The sequence below is a fragment of the Eumetopias jubatus genome, unplaced genomic scaffold, assembly GCF_037043125.1.
Source record: "Eumetopias jubatus isolate StellerSeaLion01/CBP00866 unplaced genomic scaffold, mEumJub1_p1.0 scaffold_12, whole genome shotgun sequence".
In the NCBI taxonomy this organism is placed as follows: domain Eukaryota; kingdom Metazoa; phylum Chordata; class Mammalia; order Carnivora; family Otariidae; genus Eumetopias; species Eumetopias jubatus.
The window spans coordinates 25076168-25102193 of record NW_028274818.1 but is presented as its reverse complement, the minus strand read 5'-3'; the positions used below and the strand labels follow the sequence as shown (position 1 = coordinate 25102193).

The window sequence follows — 26026 nt, the reverse complement described above, 5'->3', positions numbered from 1 at the left end:
GACTTCCCAATGAGCAGGGAGCCCGATGTGGGACTTGATCCCAGGACCCCAGGATCATGACCTGAGCCTTAGGCAGACGCTTAACCAACTGAGCCACCCAGGCACCCCAGGTCTTTTGTTTTAAACATTTTTTATTTAAATTCAATTAATTAACATATAATGTATTATTCTTTTCAGAGGTACAGGCCTGTGATTCATCAGCCTTGTATAATACCCAGTGCTCATTACATCACATGCCCTCCTTAATGTCCATCACCCAGTTACCCCATCCCCCATCCCCCTCCCCTCCAGTCTGTTAAGGTCTTTGGCCCAATTTTTATTCAGGTTGTTTGTTTTCTTTTTGTTCTGTTTTAAGAGTTTTTTGGTATGTTTTGGATAGCAGTCCCTTATCAAATATGTCTTTTGACATTTTAATTTAAACTTACAAATTGAGTTCTCCTTCCTCAATCAGACCCTCAGATAGTGAGTCTCATTCACTCTCACAGTGTCAATTTATGATGTTAGGTTGATAACTCCCAAATATCTCTGTCTTAGACTTTTCTTCTGAGCTCTAGGCTTGGATGTCTCAGCACTTCCAGCTCATGATATCCAAAATGGAGCTTGTCATCTCCTAGATATCTGCTCCTTCAGTAAATGAAGTCACCTCCCATTTGCTCATGTCAGCCACCTGGGAGTCATTCTTGATGCCTTCCTCTACCCTACCTCCCCACTACCCATCAATCACCATGTGCCATCCATTGACTCCACCTCCTAAATACCTAAAAAAAAATTTTTTTTATTGAGGTAAAATTCACATATAAAAATGAGCCATTTTAAAACATACAATCCATTGGCATTTAGTACACTCACAATGTTGTGCAACCATCAGCTTTATTTAGTTCCAGGACATTTTCATCACCCCAAAAGGAAACCTTTTACCCATTAAACATTTACTCCCCTCTCTCCCAGCTCTACTAGCCTGCTTTCTGTCTCTGTGGATTTCCCTATTGTGGACATTTCATATAAATGGAAACCACGCCATAGGTGACCTTTTGTGTCTAGCTTCTTTCATTCAGCATGATGTTTACAATGTTCCTCCATGTCGTAGTGTGTGTTAGTATTTCATTCCTTTTTATGGCTGAAAAAAAGTTCAGAGTATGGATATAACATTTTATTTATCCCATTCATTTGTTAATGGACATTTGGGTTGTTTCTACCTTTTGAATACTATGAATAGTGATGCTATGAGCTATTGTGTACAAACTTTTGTTTGAGTACTTCTTTTCCATTCTTTTGGGTACATATGTAGGAGTGGAATTGCTGGCTCATATGGTAAGTCTACATTTCACTTTTTGAGGAAACAACAAGATAATGAAATCTTAATAGATTTCAAAACCCAGGGGTGGGTCTCCTGGCTGGCTCAGTCGACAGAGCATGCTATTCTTGATCTTGGGGTTGTGCATTCAAGCCCCACGCTGGGTATAGAGATTACTTAAAAACAAAGTCTTAAAAAACAAACAAACAAACAAACAAAACCCAGGGTGCCTGGCTTGCACAGTCGGTCGACAGTGTGACTCTTGGTTTTAGCTCAGGCCCTGATCTCAGGGTGGCGGGTTGGAGCCCTGCTTCTGGCAACAGGCTTGGCTCGGGGTCTGCTTGAGATTCTCTCTCCCTCTGCCCCTCCCACTCACGCTCTCTCTCTCTCTCAAATAAATAAATTTAAAAACAAAAACAAGGATGTTTCTGCCACTTGGGATTCAGTGCTGGTGCAGAGCACTGAATGTGTGTCACCCCACACACATATTCCTGAGACTAACACAGTTCAGGACCCAGAGAAATACTTCTCTACAGAGCTTGCCCTATGTCTTCAGAAAAAAAAAGAACACCCTGAAGATGGGTAGGTTCTGTCCCTGTGAACTTTTGAGACACAACATGGCTTTGGAGTGCAGGGATGAACTGAGCTGTCGAAGTGCTTAGCTAAGAGAAAAGAAAATTGACTTGTCAAATCCTTCCTCTTGATAGCATGACTGCAACGGATTCCTGCATGACATGTTCTTTCTCAGCAGTGCTGAGTGTCCATTTTCTTATTCCTCTTTGAGTTCCAATTTCTGGTTCTGGACGTAGTCATGAGCTAGTGTAGTATTTACAACATTGCACATGGTGGCTGAGGAATATCTTTTGGTATTAAACACTTTATATTGTTCTTACACTTTTATATTTGTAGGTTTGGATGTAACATATATGAAGCATGATACTTATCCTTTCTATTGACAGCTACATGGACACTGAACAGTAAAACTGCAAGTAGTTTCCTTTTTATGGAATTATTTAGATTTAAATTTTCAAAAAAAATGAATGCAGACTTTGTGTCTTTCTACTATCTCCTCTGGGGGGAGAAGAATATTGGATTCAGAATGGCCAAGTTTTTAGCAACCGGGTTCAACATCAAGGGACTCCAGCCACACTTTACTCCTTTCCTTTCCCAGCCTCTTTGCTTACGACTATTTTGTCTTCCTTCCAACCTCAGGGCCTGAGGTGTGAGTAAGAAGCTTGAGCCAAGTCCCTAATGGGGATGTAGGTTTATTGCAGGATCTTTTTCAAGGTGGATTTGGGGAGTGGTAGATGGATGCAGGTAGGGGTGGAGGAAAGTTCCAGATTCATTGCCCCTTTCTGCCCAGAGTCTTAGAGCTCATGTTGTCCTGGTGGGCCAGCACTCTCGGCCACTCTTTTCAGAAGCCTTCAAGGGCAACAGGGCTGGAAGGTCTGCATTCTTCGAGCTGGGATTTGGAGCTGTTCCCTCTCAAGAACCTCCCTTCCCACTCCAGAGTCTGGAAAGACTATCCTTTCTGGCACTAGAAGAGAGTGGTGAGACCCAGTGGGGACAACGTCCCTGCTCAGTCTTCTCCCAGTTACCCCATGGATTATTAGAGAGCCAGCTGTCCCCAAACTCAGAGAAGGGAAAAAAGCTGAACCCAGAAGCTGGGGTCGGGGTGCTAAGGAATGTTGACAGACAGAGGGAGAGGTGTGAATAGAGAGAGGTCAGCCAGGGGAACAGCGAGAGCTTGAGCTAAGAACCAAAGCCAATGGTAAAACAGCCTTTGTCCTTGATATCTCCTTGGATCGAAATGAATGAGCTACACATCAGAGGTTCTGGGGGCAGGCGGTGTGGTGCAGTTGCAAACTTGGACTTGGGGATTTTTGACTGGCATTTGAATTCCGGGGCTGCCCTTTAAGAGCTATGGGATCTCGGGAAGATGACCTCTTTGAGTCTCAGTTTCTTTCCTCTTCAGTACTCTTAGCACAGGCTTTGGACTCAGAGAGACTTTGCCCCCAAAACCTGCATGACCTTGGGCAAATTACTTAATCTCTGGGTCTTAGTTGCCTCATCTATAAAATAGGAGCACTAACACCTTGGAGCTGTTGTGAGGATTAAGTAAGATTATGGATGGGAAGGAGATTCCATTATTAATTAGGACCATGGAACAATGGTGCATTTGGGGCCAGGTGACATGGGCTTGGATCTGCCCCCAGCTAGGTGTGTAGCCCCTTTGAGGACCAATTCCTTCTCTGTAAGAAGGGGTAATAATACTTTCTTCATGGGGCTCCGATGAAATAAGTAAGGTGTACGAAAGCACTTTGTACAGCTCTGTACGAAGGTGAAGGATTGTCTGTTCTTTAGCTCACCCTCTAACAAAGGCTGAGTAAGTTCTGAACTGGCCAGAAAAAGGGAGGGTGAGGGAAGGAATGTGAATCTTAGGGGGAGTAGCGAAAAAGCTCAAATAATCCCCACACTGTGTTTCTAACTCTTTCCATTAAGCCTAAGCTCCAAGGAAGAGCTCACGGCCAAGGGCATGGAGGGAGGTAAGGAACTGGGGATATGGGGATATTGTGAGGTGGGAAAAGGAGCCTTCTGCTGTCAAACCCCAGGAAGGCACAAAAGGTCCTTGGTGAGGCAAAAAACAGGGAGTCTCTCAAGTCCCAGCTCCTCTGTGTCTCCCTCTCTGACCCCCACTCCCTTGTGACTCACAAAACTCAGCTCCCAGCCTTGAGCCAAGAAAGGCTGCCTTCCAATGCCCCCTACCTGGCAGCTACTAAGCGGATTCCAATATGCTCAGGGTTGGATTCCAGAGAAAGAGGACTGTGGGGGCTCTGCTGTCCCCTAAGGCAGAGTAGCTTGCCCCTCCTCTGCCCACCACCTGGGGCAGAGCCCCTCAAGTCAGGCTCCTCCTTGCTCCCCCACCCCATACCCGCCACTTCCCTTTGAGAGGCAGGAACTGGGACTTGATGCCAGAGCACGGCTGGTCCTGGGCCTCACGGCAGGGCAGGATCATGAGTGCGCTTCTCTTGGGAGCTCAGCCTATAGGGTGTGCCAGGGAAATGTTTCCACAGATTAGTGCCTCCTGGGGTGGGACAGCAGCAGCAGGCTGGCAGGGACAGGACAGGGGAGGGAGGAGGGAGCAAAGCCTGGGGAGCCCTTGGGAGGAGCCCAAGGACTGAGGCTTTCTTCTCTGGGCTCCAGCCTCCAGAACCAGGGGGCCTGGGGTTCCTGCAAAGTCCTCTGCCTCAGTTTCACCTCTCAGTGACTGCTTGACGCTACATCGCTCACTTTATTGGACTGGTTGTTGTGGTAATTACGGTAGTATCACAGTTTGACTAAGTTCTGCGCCAGACGTAGAATAAATTGGAGGGATGCAGGGGGAGGGATGCAGGGGCAGGAGAGGAGAGATGAAGGGCCAGCTAAAAAATCCAAGGCAAGGGGGAGAACGAGAAAGGAAGTTACAGCAAAAAGAAATATATCAGTGATGGAGACGGCAGCCTGGCGAGCATGCCCTAAATTACACGCCTCTAGAAGGTAAAACCTGCTTGAGGTTTTCCAAATCTGCATTTGTCAAGTCAGGCCTTAACAAAGAGCAGTTAAATAACCAGTGTAAGACCAACCAGCCTGGTAACTTCTAAGATCGGGACAAGAAGGCAGTAAATGCTGGTCGGCCGAGGGATGCAGATGCTTGGAGGAAGGAAGAAGCCAGATTCCTGCTGGCCCTGCCCTACCCCTTGGCCTTGATCTTTGGTGACTTCAGGAGCGAGTAAGGCCGGTGGGTGATGGATCACCAAGTGGTTTTGACCCAAAGTTTCATCAACATTAGCTTTCCCCTTTGGGTTAGTCACGGCTGGGGTCAGGCAGCCCTAATCCAGCTGGCTCCTCGACCTCACAGTTCGTGCCGGTGAGGCGCTGGCTCCTGGTCTGCATCAGCATTCTGGATAAACTCAAAGATGAATTTCACCTGGGTCTCATAGGCTGGGACTGAGATTTTCTCATTGATTCCGTGGATGCTGAGCGAGAGAGATTTTGGGGAAGAGAGGAGAGAACCAACTGCTGTAGCGGAAGTGGTATTACAGAGTACCCCCCACCCCACGTCCCCTGAAGCCTTTGACCCTCTAGGGGTAAGAAGTGAGGTTTCATATGACACGGAGGTCGTCTCTCCAGGGTCCAGCCCCATGGCAGAGAACGGTGCGGGGAATATAATAATAATAATAATAATAATAATAATAATAATAATAATAAAATCCTGGGGAGTTCACAGTCATTTCCTGTTCGGGAATCTTATGTGATAATTTCTCCTCTCAGGGGAAATTATCTTCTGAATTCTCTTTCTCTTAGGCCAGAGTCCCCCCTGGCCCCCACATTACTAAGGGCACAAAAGGAGAGAGACTGCCCAGGGTCCCTGTGGGGCCTCTACTTTACCTGGGAACTTCTCATCAGATCTCGTGCCAACGATCTGCCTCCACACAATGCAACACACAACCGAACCACACATGTAACCACAAAGAGGAAATAGTAGCAACTTGCTGCCCCAGTTAACAAACAAAACCCATGAAGCATGTTCTTATGCTCATATTCAAATGTTTTCATTCTATTGGCCTCTGACTTTTGGTGGGGAAATCAGGTCTGGGTATGATAAGGAACAGAAAGATAAATGGAATGCAATACCCCCCACCTCACACACACCCCAGGGCTAAAAATTTGCTGAAGAACCCACCCATAAAGTAGTAATTCACACATAGTAGTTAAAATTGGTGATCATGTCTTAGATTCCTATAGTGTGTTTTCTTCTGAGAATTCAAAGCATGTGTCTGCCTTTGACCACATAGAGGTCTGGACTTCACTGAGTAGTAATCGAGAAGTCTAGAGTCTCCCTTTTTGGGGAGAAAATGGAGTCCAGAGGTAAAGTACTCTTCCAAAGGGGGGGTCACACCCAAGGGTCCTACTTCTACCAGGTTCTTTCCAATCATCTGATTATCTCCATCCCAGAAAAGTAGTGGCCAATTCCCATACACTCTGGGGAGTAGCAAGACCCTAAGACAATGAGGAAAGTTGGCCAGTTGGGCTCAATAACGTCTTCATTTTAGTTTGTGCAAACCTTGGCTTTCCCGCATTCTGTGGACTGGCAGGAGAATGGGGTGGGAATGGGTCAGATGTATCTCCTCCTTCACCCTTGCTGTTCAGATCTGTTCCACTCACTCACCTACGGAAGCTCTGAGGGTGCAGGTAGAGGGGGTTGAACCGGTAGATGCTGGTGGTGAGGTTTGTATAATGTCTGCTGTCTGTGTTGCCAATACAAATGCCTAGACAGGGAAAATCAAGAGGAACGGGGCTTTATGGGAGACACCAAGCCAAGGTAGTGGTGGGAGGTGGGCTGACTGGAAAGGTAGGACCTCTGGGTCAATAAGAATGTCACCTGGGCCCTCTTGGGAGCCTGCAGCTATCAATTTTTGTCCTTCAAGCTACCCAGTCTCAAAACCTCACTAAAACATCATTTCAACCAGAAGCATGGAATCTCCTCCCCAGGACATTAGTGAGTTATCCCTTGAATGGTCCAGACTGAAGTGTCCTCTCTTCATGATGACCAGGGGGGCCAACACCTTCATTTTATACCCTTAGCTGGGCTATTTCAGAAACTGAGCTCTCCAGAAATCTAGATATCAGTTCTTTATTGCTTTAGCTCTCCTTATATCACCCTAGCTCAGAAATGAATACCCTCCAGAGAGCTTTACTGCTATAAAGTGCAGTCCTCTTAAAGTAGAACATAATTTCCTGTTATTCTCATCTTCTGAAGGATGACTTTGTCTTCCAAGAGTCAAACTTCAGGTTAAGAAAGTCCCAGGATAGTCTCAGTGTCTTGCTCCCTTGAAGGTAGTAGCAGCTCACTCCACGCTCCAGCTAGGGCTGGGACTTGTCCCCAGTGGGAGTGTTCTCTGAGAAAAGACCCTCTGAAGCACCGATTAAAGAATGATGGGATGATTTCAGATGTTAATTTGTGTTTTGTTCCATTTTCCACTCCTGGTTTCAAATGGGTAACTAGGCCCTTCAAACTCCTTGCTTTGGGGATTTCTGCCAGTTGATGTCTGCCTATCTTTTTCTGTAAAGGCCTAACCTTGTTAATGAGATTATGGTGGTTGACCCAGAAGGGAGAGGGTAGCTCAGGGAGTCTTTGAAGGCCAAGAAAGAAGAATCGGGCACTAAGAAGGCCAGGGTAGTGGAGACCCAGGCCCTTGCTCTGTGGCAGGAGTTTGAGGAGGTGGCAGACCTCAGAGGGGACGGCTGCCTGGTATGCTCAGGGAGTTGGGGTCTTAGGTTCAGAGTCAAACAGGCCAGGAAATCAGAGGAAATCTCCAACCTGAAGTGACTTTCTAGCTAGGCCATGGATGTCCAAGGTAACTGCAAGGACCGATGACCACTGGCCAAGGGACTCCCATGCTACGTTGCTACCAAAGACCTTGAGGGCCTGATTCAAAATGAGGGTGGTGGTGGGGGTGCTTGGAGGCCTCAACAGTTCCTGAGGTTGAATTTCCTGAGGAGTGGGGCTTACAAGCCAGATTTAAGTTGATTAAAAAACAAGGCTGCCCTTTTCACACCTGAGTTTGTGGGTACAGAGCATCACTGTATTCTCCTTAAGGGCCCATTCCTAGCACAGAGGCGGGGCCGAAGTATGCACTTAGAAAATGAGGGAATCCGGGGCACCTGGGTGGCTCAGCCAGCTAAGTGTCCAACTCTCGACTCTTGCTTTTGTTCAGGTCATGATCTCAGGGTCCTGAGATCAAGCCCCACCTTAGGCTCCATGCTCAGCACAGAGTCTGCTTGTCCCTCTCTCTCCTCCTGCTTGCTCTTGCTCTCACTCTCTCTCTCTCTCAAATAAATAAACAAAATCTTAAAAAAAAGAAAAAGCAAATGAGGGAATCCATGATTAAACCTAGATTTTGAAAAACCTGGTCTTAGAATTAGAGCATCTCCTCCTCACATCATGGACCAGAGATCCTCACACTGTAGTCAGCCATCACCTGGTCTCAGAATCCCCTGGGGGATTTGTTAAAAAGGCAGATTCCAGGGTCCTCTCCAGATTTGGTTAGCCTGAGTCTTTGGGGGTGGGTCCAGGTAATCTGCATTTTAATAAGTTCCCTAGGTAATCCCCTTCCACTCTTAAATTGGAGAACCACTGTCTCCCCAGCATAGGTTTGGAAGGTAGGCTGGAAGACTAGGGAAGGGGCACAGAGGCACTGCTGCTGGGACTGGTCTGGGCTGGGAGAGAGGAAGGGGGTTCATGCCAAAGGTATAGGTGGGGAGGCATTTCTGAGCTCTGTTGCTGAGCTATTATCCTAGGATAGATCAGAACCAGCCTTGGAGAAACTTGGCCCCTCCTGTGGCTCCTCCAGAGGAGTGTGTGTGTGTGTGTGTGTGTGTGTGTGTGCGCGCGCACGCGCGCGCGCGTGTGTCTGGTGGGGGGGTCTGGGCTGGGCTGATCCTGTCTTCCATGCCAGAGCGGCTGGCCTAGGTTAAGCTAGGACCCAGGCAGGACTGACCTAATTTATTGTTTCTGCTCTTTTCCTGTTTGCTTTCTGACTTCCACTCCAAGGGGAAAATACAGTTCTAGTCTCATCACGAGGGGAAGCAGCCAGATGTTTCCAGGCTGAACAGCTGGGGTGGAGGTGGGGCAGGAGACATTAGAGAGGAAATAGTTCCAGCCCCCACCTACCTCCAGCCACAGCTGATGAAGTCATTACCTGGGACAACAGTGCTGACTTCCGGGAAGATGGACTGTATGGTCTGGCGGAGCAGCTGGTAGCCCAAGGCCTGATGATCGGAGGGGCTGACAGGGAGGGGGTCAAAGGCAGTCAACACGTGGAACTGGATCCGGTTGTCAGCCACAATGTTCTTGACGAGGTCTAGGACCTTGAGGGAGCAAACAGAGGGAGTTTGAGTTCTTACTATCTGCTATCCAAGTACCATATGAATTGAAATAGCCCTGATTCCTCTCCAGCAAGACAGTGCCTTGGAGCTTACAGGGGAGCTCATTTTTTGCACTGGGACCTCAATTTCAGCTGACTGGCTGTAGGAGATGGAAGAGTTGGGTTTTCCTGGTAAGCAATCTACAGCGTGGTAGACTGAGGTTAAATGTTCAGGAGGCTTGCCTTACAGCCACGAGGCAGGCAGGGAATTGGAAAATCAGGAAATCGTGTGTCCTTCCTCTTAGGCTGTGAGTCATGGGCCGGGTGGAATGTAGAAGACACGGCAGAAAGGGGAACACGACCATCTTGAGGCAGGGTGACAGATGTGATGACCTCACTTCAACATGGGAGTGTCAGACAGTTGAGGAAAGGGTCACACACTTTTCTTCTGGGCATCCCTGCTTCCTGTTTGTAACCAACTGCACTGGAGCCAGGAAGATGAGCTCAACACAGACAAAAAGTCAAGAGTTGGGGGACTGGTATTCAAGTTTTCTCTTTGCCTCCTTTCCTCAGGAAGGAACCTGAGGAAGCTCCTAGAAAATTCAGTCTGAAACAACTAGAGCTGAATCCAGCACAAGTCCTGGTCCCAGGCAGGACATAGACCAGACCCTGAGGATCAGGTCACATGGAGACATGTGGGAATGGACCAGGAGGCTGGCTTAGGGGGGCCCCCCAGCCCACCCCGCCACCCAGGGAAAGCCCCAGTACCAGTCTCAGCCCATCTGATCAGCAGTTGCTTTGGAACTGCCTTTGCCCTAGAGGGGTGTCCCACAGCTGAGGCTTTGTGTGCATGCCCTTCTCCTGCTCACTGTGTCTTCTCCATCCATTCCATGTCCTTCCTTCAAATTCTGGCTCAAAATCCACACCACTGAGGAATCCATCTTAATGAACACTGTCCCCTTTGGGGCCGGGCTCTACACCACCTCAGCCTGTATGTGCTTTGGAGGCACATCCCTGTGAAGTCAAAGACCAGGTTCAGATACCCAGCCCAGTGACACTAACTGTATAATCCTGGACCAAGTTACTTCATGAGCCAACTCCCTCTATTTTTATTGGTTCATATCTTTTAAATTTCTTGTATCCAGCATCCATTGCATGCCTTTTATGTTCCTGGTCCTAAAAACACAGAAATAAGGTAGCCCCTCCTCTTGCATCAGGACCTGGCCTAAGAGTTAGTGGGAAATCTGAGCTCTTGTGGCCTCTCACAGAGGGTGGGGTCCCATCTGTGTACCTCTTCAGTTTCTGGAGGCAGGAATGTTCAAGTAATTTGGCACAGGGGTCAGCAGGCATAGTCCCAACCCACCTTATAGGGGATGACTGGGAACCTCCCAGTTGGTTGAAGGTAACTCAAGACTATGTACTAATTCATGTGTTAGAGGATTTAGGACAGAAGTGCTGGAGTGAAAATAAGCTCTGATAAGTGAGTTGTCCACCCCCACCCCCAACTAACCCAACAAGCAGGGAATTTGGTTTGGCTCAGTGGTGGTTTCTAAGCCAGAAATAGGACCCTCATTCCTTTCCAGACTCAGCTCCTCGCATGCTTCTAGGGGACACTGTCATGAAAAGGGGTACTCTTGAGATAATGCCCCCCCATACAGGTGAGGAGGAGGGACTCATGAACAGTAAGAGGGACCTCAAAGGTTACTTTAGCGCACATCAGTCTCTCATTGCTCTGAGTTTCTATGGCCCTTACAGTGCATTCTCATAATGTTATGTTTTCCCTCTGTTTTATGTGTAGATATGTTTTCCCTGGAGTGAATGATACATTTTGTTGAAGGCAAGGACAAGGGATACCAAAAACACTGGTAAGGACTTTAGAGGTAGAATTAGCAAGTCCAGCCTCCATCCCGTTTTGGGGCAAGGCCTCTCTGGGGGAGAGGGGGATAACACCCACGGAAGACTGTCATCCAGCCTGTGCTCAAATGCTTCCGTGGCGGAAGGCTCACCATCACGTGTTATCATCCATTCTGCCTTTGAGCAACTTGGTTATGAATGTTTTCTTTAGAAGGAACTGAGATATGGCTTCCTGTAGCATCTCACCCCTCTCCCTTTTTTATTTTACGTACTTTATATCCTCCACGGGATACAGTATATACCAGGCAGATCAGTGGCATTTCATCTCTGTTGAAATTAGAGGCCTGTGTCCTTGCTGCCTGGAAGCCGTGACTGTTCTATGTCAGGTCCCAGGGTAAATGTCACCTCAGAGGACTGACTCTCTGTTCCCATGCCCATCCTACAGTCACTTTGTGACACAACATCCTATGATTTTCTTTATGGTACTTGCCTCTTAAAAAATCAACTTGGTCATGTATTTGATCACTTGCTTATTGCTGTCCCTTCCCCACTAGAACATCAGTGCCATCAGGATGGGAATCTTGGCTGTCTGGCTCACCATTCTCCCAAGTGCTTAGAAGAATGTCTAGCCCACAGTAGCCACTCAGTAAACACTTGGTGAAGCAATGAATGAAGAAAGGAAGGAATCTTCTGTACCTCACTCTAGAGAGGTGCCCATCATTCACCCCTTGAGAAGCTCATTACCACCCAGGGTGCCATATTCTCCAACTCTCCTTCAAGTGGGGGCTTCCTGAAACATCTCCCAGTGATCTTATTTTTACTCTTTGAGGCCCATTCAGAACAAACCTTCTACAGGGTAGCCTATGACATTTCTGAAGACTGTTCCTCACACAAAGGTGCTAGAGACTTCTCTACATCCACGACATGGGAGACACCAGTTAGAGATGGAGGAAGAGGGTTCTGGGAACTGTTCATGCTCCCGCTGGATCAACCCCAAGGCCCTGTACCCTTGGCCTTCAGACCAGCAGTGTCTGAGGATGGAACCCGATGCATGGAAAGGGGGCATGCGGTGAGGGGAGGGACTAGAACAAAAGGGTGCTGCGGGCTTTCAGATGCTGGAGGCTTTCCATTCCTCACTGGGCAGGCGGGCGGGATGGGCCCAGGGATTCCAGGGATTTCATGAGATAGACTGGGAAGGAAGGCCACTCTGGTGGGGGACCAGAGAGGAGGGAAGAGTGCCAGAAGCTGGGGAGATGAAAGCCCCAGCTGGTGGAAAACAGCCCTTGGAAAGGGCATGGAGTTGGAATGAGGCTGGAAAAAAACTGGTAGAAAGAGGTTCAATGGGGGGAATTCAGTGATTTCCTGGCCCCGCGATCCTCCAGGGAGAGGACAAAGGTTGGCACTTGATGAAAAGCAGCAGAGCCCAGGACTCACACCGGTCCCAGCTTCCCCTGAATGCTGGGTGACGCCAGGCTGGCCATCAAACCATCCCCCCACGCCCTGCAGTGAGGGGTGTGCCTCCCACCCTGTGTGAGGACAAACAAAACCCTCCAGGGGGAAGAACTTAGGGAGAAAGGACCACAGAAGTCTAAGTGTGGCTGACCCTTGAGGATCTGCACCAGAGACTCAGGGAACACCACCTGCCCCTAACCCTGCTTAATTCTGGAACGTACTAGTCATTCCGTAGTTGTTGGGTTGCCTCTTGAGATCATTTTTTGAAGGATTAGATTTGCCTTTTGAACTCTTTTTTAGCTCAACCTGCTGTTTAAATAAGCTAGCCTTTCCTGCAGATGCCAAACATTCTGCACAATGGCTACTCAAGGCCTGTATCTTTCGGCTCACATGTCACTTCCCCGGGGAAGTCTTGCCTGACCCTACACGAGGTCTGGTTCCCTGTTATGTCTTCCACTAGCACCTGGTCCCTCTCCGTCATCACAGCTTGCAATTACGCACTGATTTTGATCATTTTTAAAATTGATGTTTGTAGCAGGCCACTGCCAGGCTGTCCTCGATCCTCTTTACTTCTAATTTTATACATCCTTCCTGTGGGATTTTATTGACTCTAGAGGTTTCATTTATGTTAATAACACTCCAGCCTGTATCTCTAGTTCATTCTCTCTCCAGACCCGAGGTATTTATAATTGCCTATTTATAATGTATAAGCGTCACAAACTTCTCAACCATTATACTTCTCTGTGAACATGCTCTACTTCCTGAACTCTCCATCTTGGTTAAAGGCTTCAGCCCCTGGCCAACTACGCAGGTTAAAACCCTTGGAGCTGTCCCCCGCCTTTCTGTCTCCCCTTACCCATGACACACGACATTCTGCTGAACCCATGTCTCCCACCCTGGCAGGTGCCTTCTCCGCCCCATCACCTCCGCTCGGTCCGCTGCCTGAGAGGCTATCACAGCTTCCCAACTGTCTTTTCCTACGTTGGCACCTCCTCTGTATTGCCACCAGCACCGTCTCCCCAGAAGCACATCTGAGGACATCACCACCCCGTTCGAAGACCTCTCACGGTTCCCTCTGTCCACGGCACACAAGGCCCTGAGCCCAATGCTCCACTCCATTTTCACCGCCTGCCACTTCCGCCCGGTCTCTCCTCCTCTATAGCCTTACTTCACTTTAGCCTGACTCTGAATGCCTGGCTTCTAGCAAAGTCCTGTTTGTCCTTTACATCGCAGCTCAAATTTCTAGTGGTCAGAAAGCACTTTCTGGATCCTCAGAGGCAGTGACAATCCCTTTCTCTGCACTGGTCCTTTGGCAGTTTGTTCATCCTGAATCGTTTTGATTGTGGTCTGAGGGTATGGTGGTTCTGGAGCTAGACTGTTAAGATGTGTCATCTTGGGCATGTCACTTACCTGCTTTTTTGATCTGTGGCTCAGTTTCCCTGTTAAATAAGGATGATCATAGGGTGGTCGTGGGCATCAAACGAGCATGCATATACCTTAGAACAGTGCCACACACCAAGCGAGCCTGTGGGATGTGGCTGCTACTATTATTATCATTTATCAGACTCAAAGTTCCCATGAACCAGAAGTCTCCTATCCTAGCCAGCTTCCTAGAAACCTCCGAAGAAGGTTGAACAAACGCTGTTGAATGAACCAACCAATGCTGGTTGAAAAATGGTGGCTGGCCAGCCCTGGGATGGCAGCTACACCCAGATCCTGAGCATCACACATCCCTGATACTGAACCTGTGGTTGGGAACGGAAGTCACGCACCTCCTGGACAGTCTGCGCAGGGTGAATCCGGATGTTGATTATGGCCTGGGCCACCGGTGGGATGACATTCACCTGGAGAGAGAACCACAAACCCTGGCCTGAGCCACATGTGCTCCCCGCCCCGGGAAAGGCCGGGAAAGGCCAACGACCACCAGTAGAGAAAGAGGAAGCCAATTTGATTGAAAGGCACAGGGCTCCATTTTCAGTGGGCCCCTTGTCTTCCCGCGGCCCTTGACAGGTGGTTATGTTCAGAGCTAGAGGAGGTGTCTCTGCACTAGGCCAGACTTCCATGCTTCTTGGTCATGGACAGGGTCAGAGAGAGCTGCTCAGAGTGAGACTGATTTCTCCGGGACCACACAGACCTCTCTCTCCTGACCCCGTGCAGTGTCCCGGGCGGTCTTCCATGTGCGCTCTCTTCCCGGGGCACCCAGGCCATCCCTGCTGCCGTTAGTGCTCACTCAGGACAGGGCACCCCGAGCCGCTGCAGGCCCCCATCACGCTGTGCTTGATCCCCGAAGGGGGCGAGGATAGTGGTTTCCCACGTCTAATTGCAAAATTTGACTCCGTTCTCTGCCCGCCCAGGAAGAACCCAAGACTAACTGGAGAGTTAGGCTCTGAGTGGATTTTTTTCCTCAGAAGCCATGAGAGAACAGACTCCCTGACTCTGACTCTTTCTTTGAGCTGGTTTGGTGCAAAAAAGCACCAGAGCAGGGGCAGGAGGGCTGGGCTGTTACAAATTAGCTGTGGGATTTTGCATAATTATAACCTGTTTGTGCCTCTGTTTCCTGACTGGCAATTGGGGCGATGGTACCAGGAGGGCTGTGAGCAGGATCAAATGGAGTGACAAATGTGACAGTATTCTGGACAGATAAAATGGCATTCACATGCAAGGACATGGTATTCTTATTTCGGGGAACATTCTAGGCAGCTGGTGAAGACAGCTCGGGTCCCGCGGACACACTAGACACTCCTGTCAGTGATGCTGGGAGTTAACTGAGGTGCCATTCATTGTACTCAACCTGGGCTCCAAGTGGCCAGAGCTCCACAAGGCCACCCAGGAAGCTAGGTGCATGGTGCTCCCTAAAGTCGTGCTGGTGGTACTGGTAGTCACTGGACCGGTCTCACTTCTCTCAAGATTTCAGAAAGGCTTAGGCCCAGGCTACCCAGGGTGGCTGTGGCTTGTTCCTTTAAACAGAGATGCCCCTTCATGGCCAATCCAACTGGAAGTAGACCAATTTGCCAAAAAGTAGTTCTTGGAAAAGAAAAATCTATCAAAGTAATAATTCACTCAAAATTTATTTCTACAAGTGAACTTCATATAGAATTGATGTCTGTTCAGATTACCCAGTATTTAATGTGTTTTGGGAAATGACTAATATATGCCTTTAGGTGTTGTATGTATCACAAATGTTATTATAGACTTTATAAATGGTGGGTGAGTTTCTCTCTTTTGACTCAGGGTAGCATGAGGGGAAAATACATTAATCATTCATTAAATTTGTTAGGTGGATCAATCTTCCAAAGTATGGTGAAGAATAACCAAAAGATCCTTGATGATAGAAAAGTTAGAACCTTTAGTGTACCTGACCAAATGCTAGGTAAATATTTAACATGTTGAATGAGTATTGTTCAGAAAAATTAACTCCCAAATAACTCTCCTTCATACCAGTATCAGGATTGTTTTTTTTGAAGGGGTACAGACCCAAGAAAACTGAGAGGGGCCATGGATACCCCCTAAAATACACAAATATAAAATCTGGCCAGCAATTTCAGAGGGTTTGTAGACCTCAGTTAGAACACTTGCTCTTGAGGATTACCCAACTGGTATCACTGAACAGTTCAGCACTGGGCCTTCCTATTATTCAAATTGAATTCAGAGAAGGAAGAAGGGGCTGGGAGATAAAGCCAAAGGATGGAGAGGTGGGTGGACAGTGAGGCAAAGGTGTAGGGGAGGATCCACGAGATGGTACCTTGACTCCTGCATTGAACATGGTGAGTGCTGTGGTGGTCCTGACCAGCGCATTGGTTATGTAATTCCTCTCCATTAACCTAAAGCAAAAGGATGAAGGTCAGACATTAGGAAGGACTGTCCAACGTGGAGAAAGAACGGGTTGGAAGGTCACCCACTTTCCTGAATCTTGGAGATCTTTGAGACTAGGAGGGACATCCTATACATGAATTAGATGTAGCATCTGGTGGCAAAGGGATGACTAGTAAGGCCCAGTTAAGCCAAGGAGAGGGGACTGGGTAGGTTTGGGTTGGAGGATGAGAAGAAGGAAAGGGAAAACTTTACCTGCTTACAAGGGGCCCAAATAGCCACAGGTTGCTCAAGATAATATTGGCAGGGAAGGAGAACTGAAAGGGAAAGAATGAGATCAGCAGGATTTCGGAGGGGTCAGCATAACAGGGCCACCGTACCCGAGGCCTGGGTCTCTCCCTGCTGTAGATCTGCCTTGAGGGCCCTCGGTGGTAGCCTTGAGTGAGGACGAGGGGGAACCAGCTCCCAAAGGGTGCCTGGTGTGTCAGGTCTTAGGGTCTCAGAGAAGCACCAATACCCCTGGGAAGAAGTCAGATCCTTGCGTCTCGGCTCAGCCTCTGGCTGAAAATAGGTGAGCATGTGCATAGCACGGGTCAGCAGTGGGCCCCTCTACTACTCTGGAAGCTACTTTTCTGCCACCCTTTCTTCCTCTGCCACAGACGACCGGTATGGGAGACGCCTTTTCCCACCTCATGTGCCAGTTCCTGCAACGTCATTTTCAATGGGCCGCTTCCAAACATGTTCGGCATTGGTGTCTGCTCCAGGCTGGAAGAGAAATGGAGTTCTCAAGACTTCCCCAACCCCTGTTAAAGATCAGTGATCTGAAGGGAAGAAGGAGGAAGACAGAATTTTTCAACAGGTCTGGCCAGGAGGTGTCCCATTCAACTTCTATCATCTCCACCGACCCACCTGTTTGGAGACCTCAACGCACAAGCGGGACCACTTCTAGTCCATCGGCAGAAGCTGTCCCTGTCTACCAAGTCCAAGCAGGTACCCCGACTCTCATGTCACTTACCACACTGTAGGGGAATTATCAGTCTCTGTGGCTAACTGTGAGTTCCTTGAGGAAAGGGACTGTCTGTTTCTTTCCGCTGCTGTACGCCGACCCCTGGCACAAAGCCTTAAGCATTGGTACTCAGTTACGTATTTAACTGAATTAATATACTTCTTCTTTCCACTTTGCTAAGAAAAGCCAGCTGGAGGGAAGCTTTGCCGTGACAGACCCTTCTGTGCTCACCCACAGCCTGCAGCCCTTATGTCCTCACCTAGCTTTTATGGGTCAGCTCTTGCTTGCAATATGGGTAGATCCTTCTCTGACCTCTCATCCCTGCCTGGGTACTGGTGGCTCTGTCCTCCCCGCAGCCCCCATCATGGTGTCTCAGTTCAGCTTCAGGGCAGGAAGCTTAGCCCCTTCAAACTCAAAGTGGGAAAGTACCAGGTCTTCCATCCCGAGTCTGGCAAGGGAGCGGGGCCCGTGTTGCTTACCGGCTGATGGCGGCTGCGAGGACGCCGATGCTTGTCTCCTTTGGGGGAGCTGAGGAGTGGCCTGGAGTCATGTTTACTTGCAGCCTGAGGTTAATTGAACCCTTCTCTGAGACTGCAATCCTGTAGGAGAGGATCAGAGAGGGCCCTCATGACTTCCTCCCACCTTGAATTTTCCCAAGGACCCAGAGGTCTGCCTGCACAGTGGTCTGGTGGTCTAGGAGATTGGCTTCATGCTGCTTAAAAAAAATTGACACTAGAGGAGAAAGGGAAGGGGGAGCCCAAACCTGGTTGACATTCAGGGCCAGGGGAGTAAAATAAAGAGTTGCCTCAGTATGGCTTACAGACACCATGCTGGGGTCATCTGTCATGGGGTGAGAACACCTTCCAAGGTAGAGGGTGGGGTACTTTACTCACATGGCAAAGGGCTTCTTGAGGTGGGGAATGAAACCATCCAAGATGAAGTTACCCTCGTCCACAATGAAGGCTAGCTTGATACCCCTTGCCTGTAGCAGGGCTGAGATCTTCTGAGCCCCATTCTGCCCTGACACCTGCAGACATTAAACCCACGGCCACAGTCCTTCTCAGCCAGACCTCCAATAGCGAATGGAGACCCATTCAACATAGCTGGGGGCTCCAGAAACTCCCTGCCCAGCCTCCTTCCTGGGGGGGGGGTGGGGAGGGCAAGGGGCCTAGACAATCCTGCTTCACAGGACCCTGGAATGTCACAGCTGGAGAGCTAAACTCATTTTACAGATGAAGAGATTGGGACCCATAGAATGAAATGACTGGCCCAGGGTCAAAGTAGGTGACATCACTGGAAATAAAACACTGATTCCTTGCTCCCTGTTGGTTCTCTTTCTATCACACCCATATTTCTCAAAGTGTCATTGATGGAACACCTACCTGCTTCAGATATTACCAGGCAGTTTGTTAAAAAATTCAGATCTATGCCTATCACTAAATGAAAGAAGCTGATCTGAAAAGGTTATATACTGGATGAGTCCAACTATATGATATTCTGGAAAAGGCAAAACTATGGAGACAGTAAAAAAAAGAATCCATGGTTTCTAGGGGTTGGGGGAGGGAGAGAGGGATGAATAGGTGGAGCACAGAGGCTTTTTAGGGCAGTGAAACTACTGTGTGAAACTATAATGGTGGACCCATGTCACTATACAATTGACCAAGCCCATAGAATGGATGCCAAGAGTAAACCCTAATGTAAACTAGGGATTTGGGTAATTACGATGTATCAATGTAGGTTCATCAGTTATAACAAATACCCCTCTGCTGGGGATGCTGATAATGGGGAAGGCTGTGCATGTGTGGTGTGGGTGTAAGGGAAGTCTCTACACCTTCTCAATTTTGCTGTGAACCTAAAACTGCTCTAAAAAAATAAAAACTTTTAAAAAAACGAATTCAAATCTATGGCACAGGGTCCGGGAATCTGCATTTTGGTCCAGGGCCTTAGATAGTTCTGGTACATAGATACCCAAGAGTTGGCAAACCCCCACACCATATTCTGGAGACCCTGCAGCTAGGGAGCAAACTGGGCTAGAGTGAAACTACCCTCCCCCTTGCCCCCAAACAGAGGTCCTAGAGATGGTTTATAGGGGGAGGAGGCTCTACCTCTTCATCGTGGCCCAGAGCAATAAAGAAAGATCTTCGGGGGATGTAGTTTCTGTTCAGCAGGAGCTCCAGGGCCTGCAGGATTGCCTGGGGGAAGAAGCAAAAGGGAAGAGGGAGAATCAGGGCATCGGTGACATTCAGCTGCCTGCATCAGGGCTGGTGGGGCTAGCATCGGACACTCTATTTATTTTTTTAAAGATTTTATTTATTTATTTGACAGAGAGAGAGACAGTGAGAGCAGGAACACAAGCAGGCAGAGTGGGAGAGGGAGAAGCAGGCTTCCCGCGGAGCAGGGAGCCGGATGCAGGCTCGATCCCAGGACCCCGGGATCATGACCTGAGCCGAAGGCAGACACTTAACAACTGAGCCACCCAGGCGGCCCCGACACTTTTTTTAAAGAGAACAAATTCAAGTGGCCCCGGGGGATGGGAGGTGAGGAAGCTTAGCCCTTTACCAGCTGGAGAAAAGCATAAATGGATCAGTGCAGAGCTGAAAGGGTCTCTGGAGATCATCTACTCTAGTCCTTGTTTCACAGCTGAGAAATCAAGACCCAGAAAAGGACAGTGACCACGTGCTGGCTGGAACCCAGGGTTCCTGGAGCCAAAGTTCTTTCTACCATAACCTCCCGGCTCCCGGGGGTCAGCTGAGCATCCTCATCCTGGGTGACTCTTCAGGGCCCCTGGGCAGAGGGAACAAAGCATTTCAGACCATCAGAGAGTTCTTGTTGTCCAGTGTGCCTCGGCCGTGGATGAAGCCATCACGCTCCAAGCCAGAGAACGGGGGCACCTCCCAGCCTCCGTCAGAGGCGGGTACCACGTCACTGTGCGCCATCAGCATGTAGGGCTGCAAGCCGGGGTCTGAGCCTCGGACGGTGAGCAGGTGGCTGTAGTCTCCTATGACTTCATGCCGGATAAAGCTGGTTTTGAAAACTGTTGGAAAGACTAGGGACAAAGGGATGAAAAGCAGGGAGAGAGAAAGCCAGATTTAAACAATTTCCTTTGGTTTTCCTACCATGTAATAGAAAATGCCTACCCCCGTCCCCCCTTTTTGAAAACATGCAGCATCCTGTAGGAAGCCTTCTGGAACAAAGGCAGTGTGATTCCTGATTTGCCTGGACAATCTCTAAAATTCCTCTTCCTCATATTTGAATGTGCTACTACTATGTAATAATGGACACATCAAGATTCCATCATGGTGCCAGCTGATAGGATCAAGATCTGGCTTGGTCTGACCTGTAATAAGTTATCACTAGTATACGCTACCAGGCTATACCAGTGAGGGGTGTGTTAAATTTTAAATATAGTAGTCCCCAATAGCCAAATTACTTGGGACCAAACATGACCCTTATATTAAAAAAAAAAAAAGAGAGAGAGAGAGAGAGAGAAAGATCTTTTTTTACTTGAAAAATAATATAAAATAATATTCCTACTGTGTGTGTCATATGGAGAGAAGATTGCTCTGTCTAGCACAAGGCCACACTTCTGCGTGCAGGTGTGGATGTTCTCAGGGTCACTCAGGTTACAGACAGTGTTAGAGAGGGGGGCTACTTGCTGTACCTAGGTCAGCTCCTCCCAGCCCTGACAACTTTGGAGGGGGTGTTTTTTTTCTTTGATTTAGGAAGAGGGCTCACTAGTCTCCATGAGCTTTTCATATGGGGACTAGTCCCAAGTCTCCTTTTCCTTCTTGACCCAACCCTTCTTCAGTTCACGTGGGGATGAGGGGCTGATATGGCAGCTCATAGTTGCTGATGGCCTCGAAGCTCAGAAACGGGTCAGTAAAGAATCTGGGGAAAGGCCTGGGTGGGTGGAGTGTGTACATAGGTGTGTAGGTGTGTGTATGGAGGTAGTTGGGAGGAGCACAGGGCATAGTTCTGGAAACTTGCACAGGAAGAAGGAATTCCTAGTTGTACCTTTTTTTTTCTTTTTTAATTTGAGTATAGTTGACACAAATGTTCCCTTAGTTTTCGGTATACAACTTACTGATTTGACAGGTTTATATATTATGCTGTGTTCACCACATGCGTAACTACCATCTGTCCTGATACATGGCTATTAGAATATCACTGACAATATTCCTTATGCTGTGCCTTTTATTTCCTTTCCTCATCCTACCTTTTTATTATATCTTATTTACTGACTGTTACGTATTTAGGGCAAAGATCGGGAGAGTTCAAACTCCAACCTAACAGCTATGTGCTTTAGTTTTTCAAAGGTCCAATAAATCTAGTCTCTACTCTGCCTCCATTCTGACTCCTGGGGTGCTTCTATTCCTTCCCACTGTGCGTAAACTCAAAATAGGCCCACAGCAATTTGACTGTCCTCTGGTCAGTAACAAAAGCTTCTTCATCCCCCTGTAAAAGAACTGTGTCTGCAGGGCTATGCTCCCCCCGCCCCCGCCCCGCCCCAGCTTGTGGCTGACCTGTACGAATGTATTCTCCAAACTCGGCCAGGGCTGTTGCATTAACGTCCTCGGGGCTGAAAGACACTGTTGGAATCCGGATGGCACCTGTCAGGGGCGGATAGAGATGTGAGATTACAGATGATATCAACCATTGGTTTTCCCACAGCCCTTTGTGCACAGAGAGTTCTTTCGCATTCAGGATCTTATTGTGGAGGGCAGAACAATCCTATGAGGTAGGCACTGCTATTTTCTCTAATTTGTAGGTGAGAAAACAAGTTTAGAGGGGTTAAGTGTGCTGCTCAGGACTGTCCTGAAATAAGCAGCAGAACTGGGATTTAAGCCCAGGTCTTTCAGGCTTGTTTAGACTAATATGGTTCTTCTTCTTTTTTTAAAATTTATTTGACAGAGAGAGAGAGAGAGAGAGCACGAGAGGGGGGAGGGGCAGAGGGAGAAGGAGAAGCAGACTCCCTGCAGAGCAGGGAGCCCAATGCGGGGCTCGATCCCAGGACCCCAGGATCATGACCTGAGCCGAAGACAGGTGCTTAACTGACTGAGCCACCCAGGCGCCTCTAGACTAATATGGTTCTTAAAATAAAGTCCTATGTTCACGATAGCATTATTTACAATAGTCAGTATAAGAAAAACAAACGGAGTGTCCAACAATATATGAATGGATAAAGAGATGGTACATCATTAAACACCAGTAAATTCTGCCAAATTGTTTTCCCAAAAGTTTGGAGCAATTCATGTTCCCACCAGCAGGGCATGTGAGTGCCAGAACCCACCTCCACACGCTGAGAGTTACCCACTTTTTGCAAAGTTTGCCCTGTGGGTGGATAAAAAAATGAAATGCTGTTGGTGTTTGCATTTTCAGTTCCCTGACCTCCAAGGCAGCTGAGCATCTCTTCATATGGCCATTTGCATTTCCTCTGCTGTGAACTGCCAGGCTCAGCCACTCAAGCAAGCCCCTTAATCTTTTTGCCTGTTTATTTTCTTTCTATTGGGCATTAAGACCTACGTCTGGGGCTGTTGTGAGGACCAAATGAGTTAATACTTGTCGTGTGCTCAGAACTGTGCCTAATGTGCTGTTAAGGGCTGAATTAATGCTGGCTTTAAAAGGGTCTATTTGTGGGGCGCGTGGGTGGCTCAGTCGTTGAGCGTCTGCCTTTGGCTCAGGTCATGATCCCGGGGTCTTAGGATTGAGTCCTGCATCGGGCTCCTTGCCGGGCGGGGAGCCTGCTTCTCCCTCCGCCTGCCGCTCTCCCTGCTTGTGCTCTCTCTCCGTTCTCTCTCTCTGACAAATAAATAAACCTTTAAAAAAAATAAAATATTCTATTCGCTATATTCATAGTTGCTTGGATTTACCCAGAAGATCTCCAGAAGGGTACAAAGGAAGCTAATACAAGTAGCTACCCCTGTATATTTGTGGGGGTGAGAAAGTGGTAGTGGTTGGTGGGGGGCGGGGCCACCAAGGCAGGGTGGGACCGAGACACCCGCCCCGCCCCCCCGCAGACCTCTTTCACTATCTTGGGTTTGGTTTTAACTATGTGAATGTACTACCTATCCAGAAATAAAGGAAACCTTTTTTAATTGGCAAAAAAAGATACGGTTTTATATATATATATATATATAACCTAGAGGGTATTATGCTGACCAAAAAGTCAGACAGAGAAAGACAAATAGCATATGATTTTACTCCTGTGTGGAATCTGAAAGAAAGAAAGAAGCTAAACAAATAAACAAAATAAAACAAACTTACAAATAGAGAGGACAGACTAGTGGTTAATAGAGGAGAAGGGGGTCAACCATGTGTGATGGAGGGTAACTAGACTCGTGGTGGTGATCACTTCTCATTGTACACAGATGGCAAATTATAAAGCTGTACACCTGAAACTTTTATAATAATAATAAAAAGAGTTAAAAAAAAAAAGAAAATAAAGTCCAAGATGGGGGTCGGGTGGGGGGAGGTGGACAGGAGTAGATTTTGGACCGTGACCTTAAGTGGGAAGCGGCTATGAATTGCTTCTAAGCCTCACTCCGCCTATGGAACCATCATCCCTTCGATGAACCAGAGAAGTCCACTATCCTGGGTCCCTACATGAATGAGGCTTTGTGTGCAGAGAGTAGATTTATTCCTCATGGACTGGCTCATCCAGAGTCTCAATGAACTCTCGGCCAGGGCCAGTTTTTGGGCACATGATACCTGGGAAGGGGCGGATTTAGAAGCTCCCAAACAAACTCCTCAGTCCTAAATAATCTCATCTACTTTACCCAGATGTCTCAGTTCCTGAACTACTTTTAGGTTTATCCCTTTGAGCCCTGAACGCTTTACACTTTAAAGAGATCCATTACTATATGCAAACACCTATGGGAGGGGAAATGCAATAAATTATGAGAATAGCTGATTAGATATCCCAAACCACAGTGGGAAGAACAAATGCACCTAGGCAGTGCATTTATCAAGGGAGGGCCTCTGCAAGACAAGCTTACCTCTGTCATCAGTTTTGCTAAGGATTGACCCTGCATCACAGCTCACCACATAGATGGGGAAGTCAAGTTTCAAAAAGATGAATCTATAGGAGATAAACTCAAAATCTGAACTGAAATGTTTTGCCTCAAGGCATATGGCTATATAGATATAGATAGATATAGACCATATAGCCATGTGGTTATAAGGTCCCTACTTTGGGTTCTTTAAATAAGAAAGCTTTTGCTTTCTTCTGGGTGAAAAGACTCTGGGGTGAGCAGCTGCCTGCTGGCTTTCAGAGAGCTCACTATTTGTGCTGTGCTTTGGGAAAACTCTGCTCTGACTCCAGACCAATCGCTCGGGCACATGTACAATTTATATTCAATCACGGGGGCTAGCACTGCGTCCCTGCATCTGCCTGCACATGTTTATGTAGGCAGTTTCTTTTAATCCATTATTTAATGAAAGGGAAAAGACTAGAAAAGAGCTAAGCCGGGTGGTGGGGAGGATCTCATCCCATAGGATATAGCCCTCAACAGAACCTTTCCTCTTCTCCCGGAAAATGCAGACTGAGAAGGCAAATGAATTCTTAACCTTGGTTTGAGGTCTAGGGGAGAGATGTCTGTTAATTAGGAGAGGAAATTTGGACTCCTTTGGAGCTGGGTGGATCCTACAGGGTGGACCTTACAAGCGATAGATGTTATCACCCAGTGCTCACTCCTTGCTGCGGGGTTCCCGGGGAAGCTCATTAAATTTCCCCCCACTGTAGTTTAAGATAATTTAGTCTTAAGATATCACAGAGATTTAAGAGAAGTGAAAACTTTCTAAGGTTAAAAGTACAAACAAAAGCTATTGCAATACTGAGGCAAGGCAGGGGGTAGGCTGGGTGATGACCAAGGCAACGGGGGTGATGGCGGAAGCTAGAGAAGGTTCTCGGAGAGGCAGGGAACACCCGAGTCCCCAGAAGCCAGGTCTGGGGCAAGAGTGGCGTCCCCGAGCCCGGGCACGAGGTGCTGGCACTCGGGCTAGGGCTGGTCTGGGGAGTGTGGTGGGGCTCCAGTTCCAGTGATGGACCCTCTGCGGTGGGAGTGGGGCGGCACGGGTTGGCCCGAGGGGAGAGGGGCATAGCTGGGCGAAGGGTACCAGGCTCACCTTTCAGCGCTTCCTTCATCGCGAAGCGCTCGCCTGGGCTGAACTGAGAAGGGATTTGCGGCGCCCGCTGATGCCCCTGGCCCTTCAGGCCCTTCGATCTGGAGATTGTGGAGATACCTAGCAGCAGCACAGCCGCCAGAGCCAGCACGCAGACACACTGCGGAGCCATGCTTCTCTCCGGTCTGCAGCTGGAGTTTGGATCTAAAACTACAAGCTCTTGTTTGTCGTCCTGTCACAGCTCCTATTCCCGCAACTGCCTTAGCCCCACCCTAGCCCCAGACCTGACCAATCGCCGCTTGCCTGGGGTTGAGAAACAACCAATCGACGGGACGGCTCCGCCCAAGTCCGCAGGGCATTTTGGGAGTGGTGGTTTCTCCATCTGCGGCAGGCAGAAGTAGAGCAGAGGTGAAGGCTCCAGGTAAAAGGTAGGTCTTCTGTGTGCTTGATCTTCTGCTTTGAGACTCTCAGAACTCCCTTGCTGTATAACAAGCCAGTTAAAGGGGGAAGAGGCAAAATTAAATCAACAAAGCGTATCAGATCTTAATCTGCTTCTCACTTCTGAAGTTTAGAATTTGATTA

At 48.2% G+C, this 26026-nt stretch overlaps 1 protein-coding gene across 1 annotated transcript; it reads right to left on the bottom strand.

The window, feature by feature from the left end:
* Positions 1-788: 788 nt before the first annotated feature.
* On the bottom strand, positions 789-25671 carry PM20D1 (peptidase M20 domain containing 1). The gene is made up of 13 exons (XM_028120054.2): positions 25448-25671; positions 21847-21933; positions 20137-20369; positions 19429-19515; positions 18217-18350; positions 17803-17922; positions 17007-17082; positions 16573-16634; positions 16250-16328; positions 14280-14351; positions 9037-9205; positions 6504-6603; positions 789-5310 (listed from the first exon to the last, which is right to left on the bottom strand). Exons 1-13 carry the CDS (start codon positions 25614-25616, stop codon positions 5187-5189), a joined length of 1512 nt encoding a protein of 503 aa, XP_027975855.1. The 5' UTR covers positions 25617-25671; the 3' UTR covers positions 789-5186.
* Positions 25672-26026: the final 355 nt, after the last annotated feature.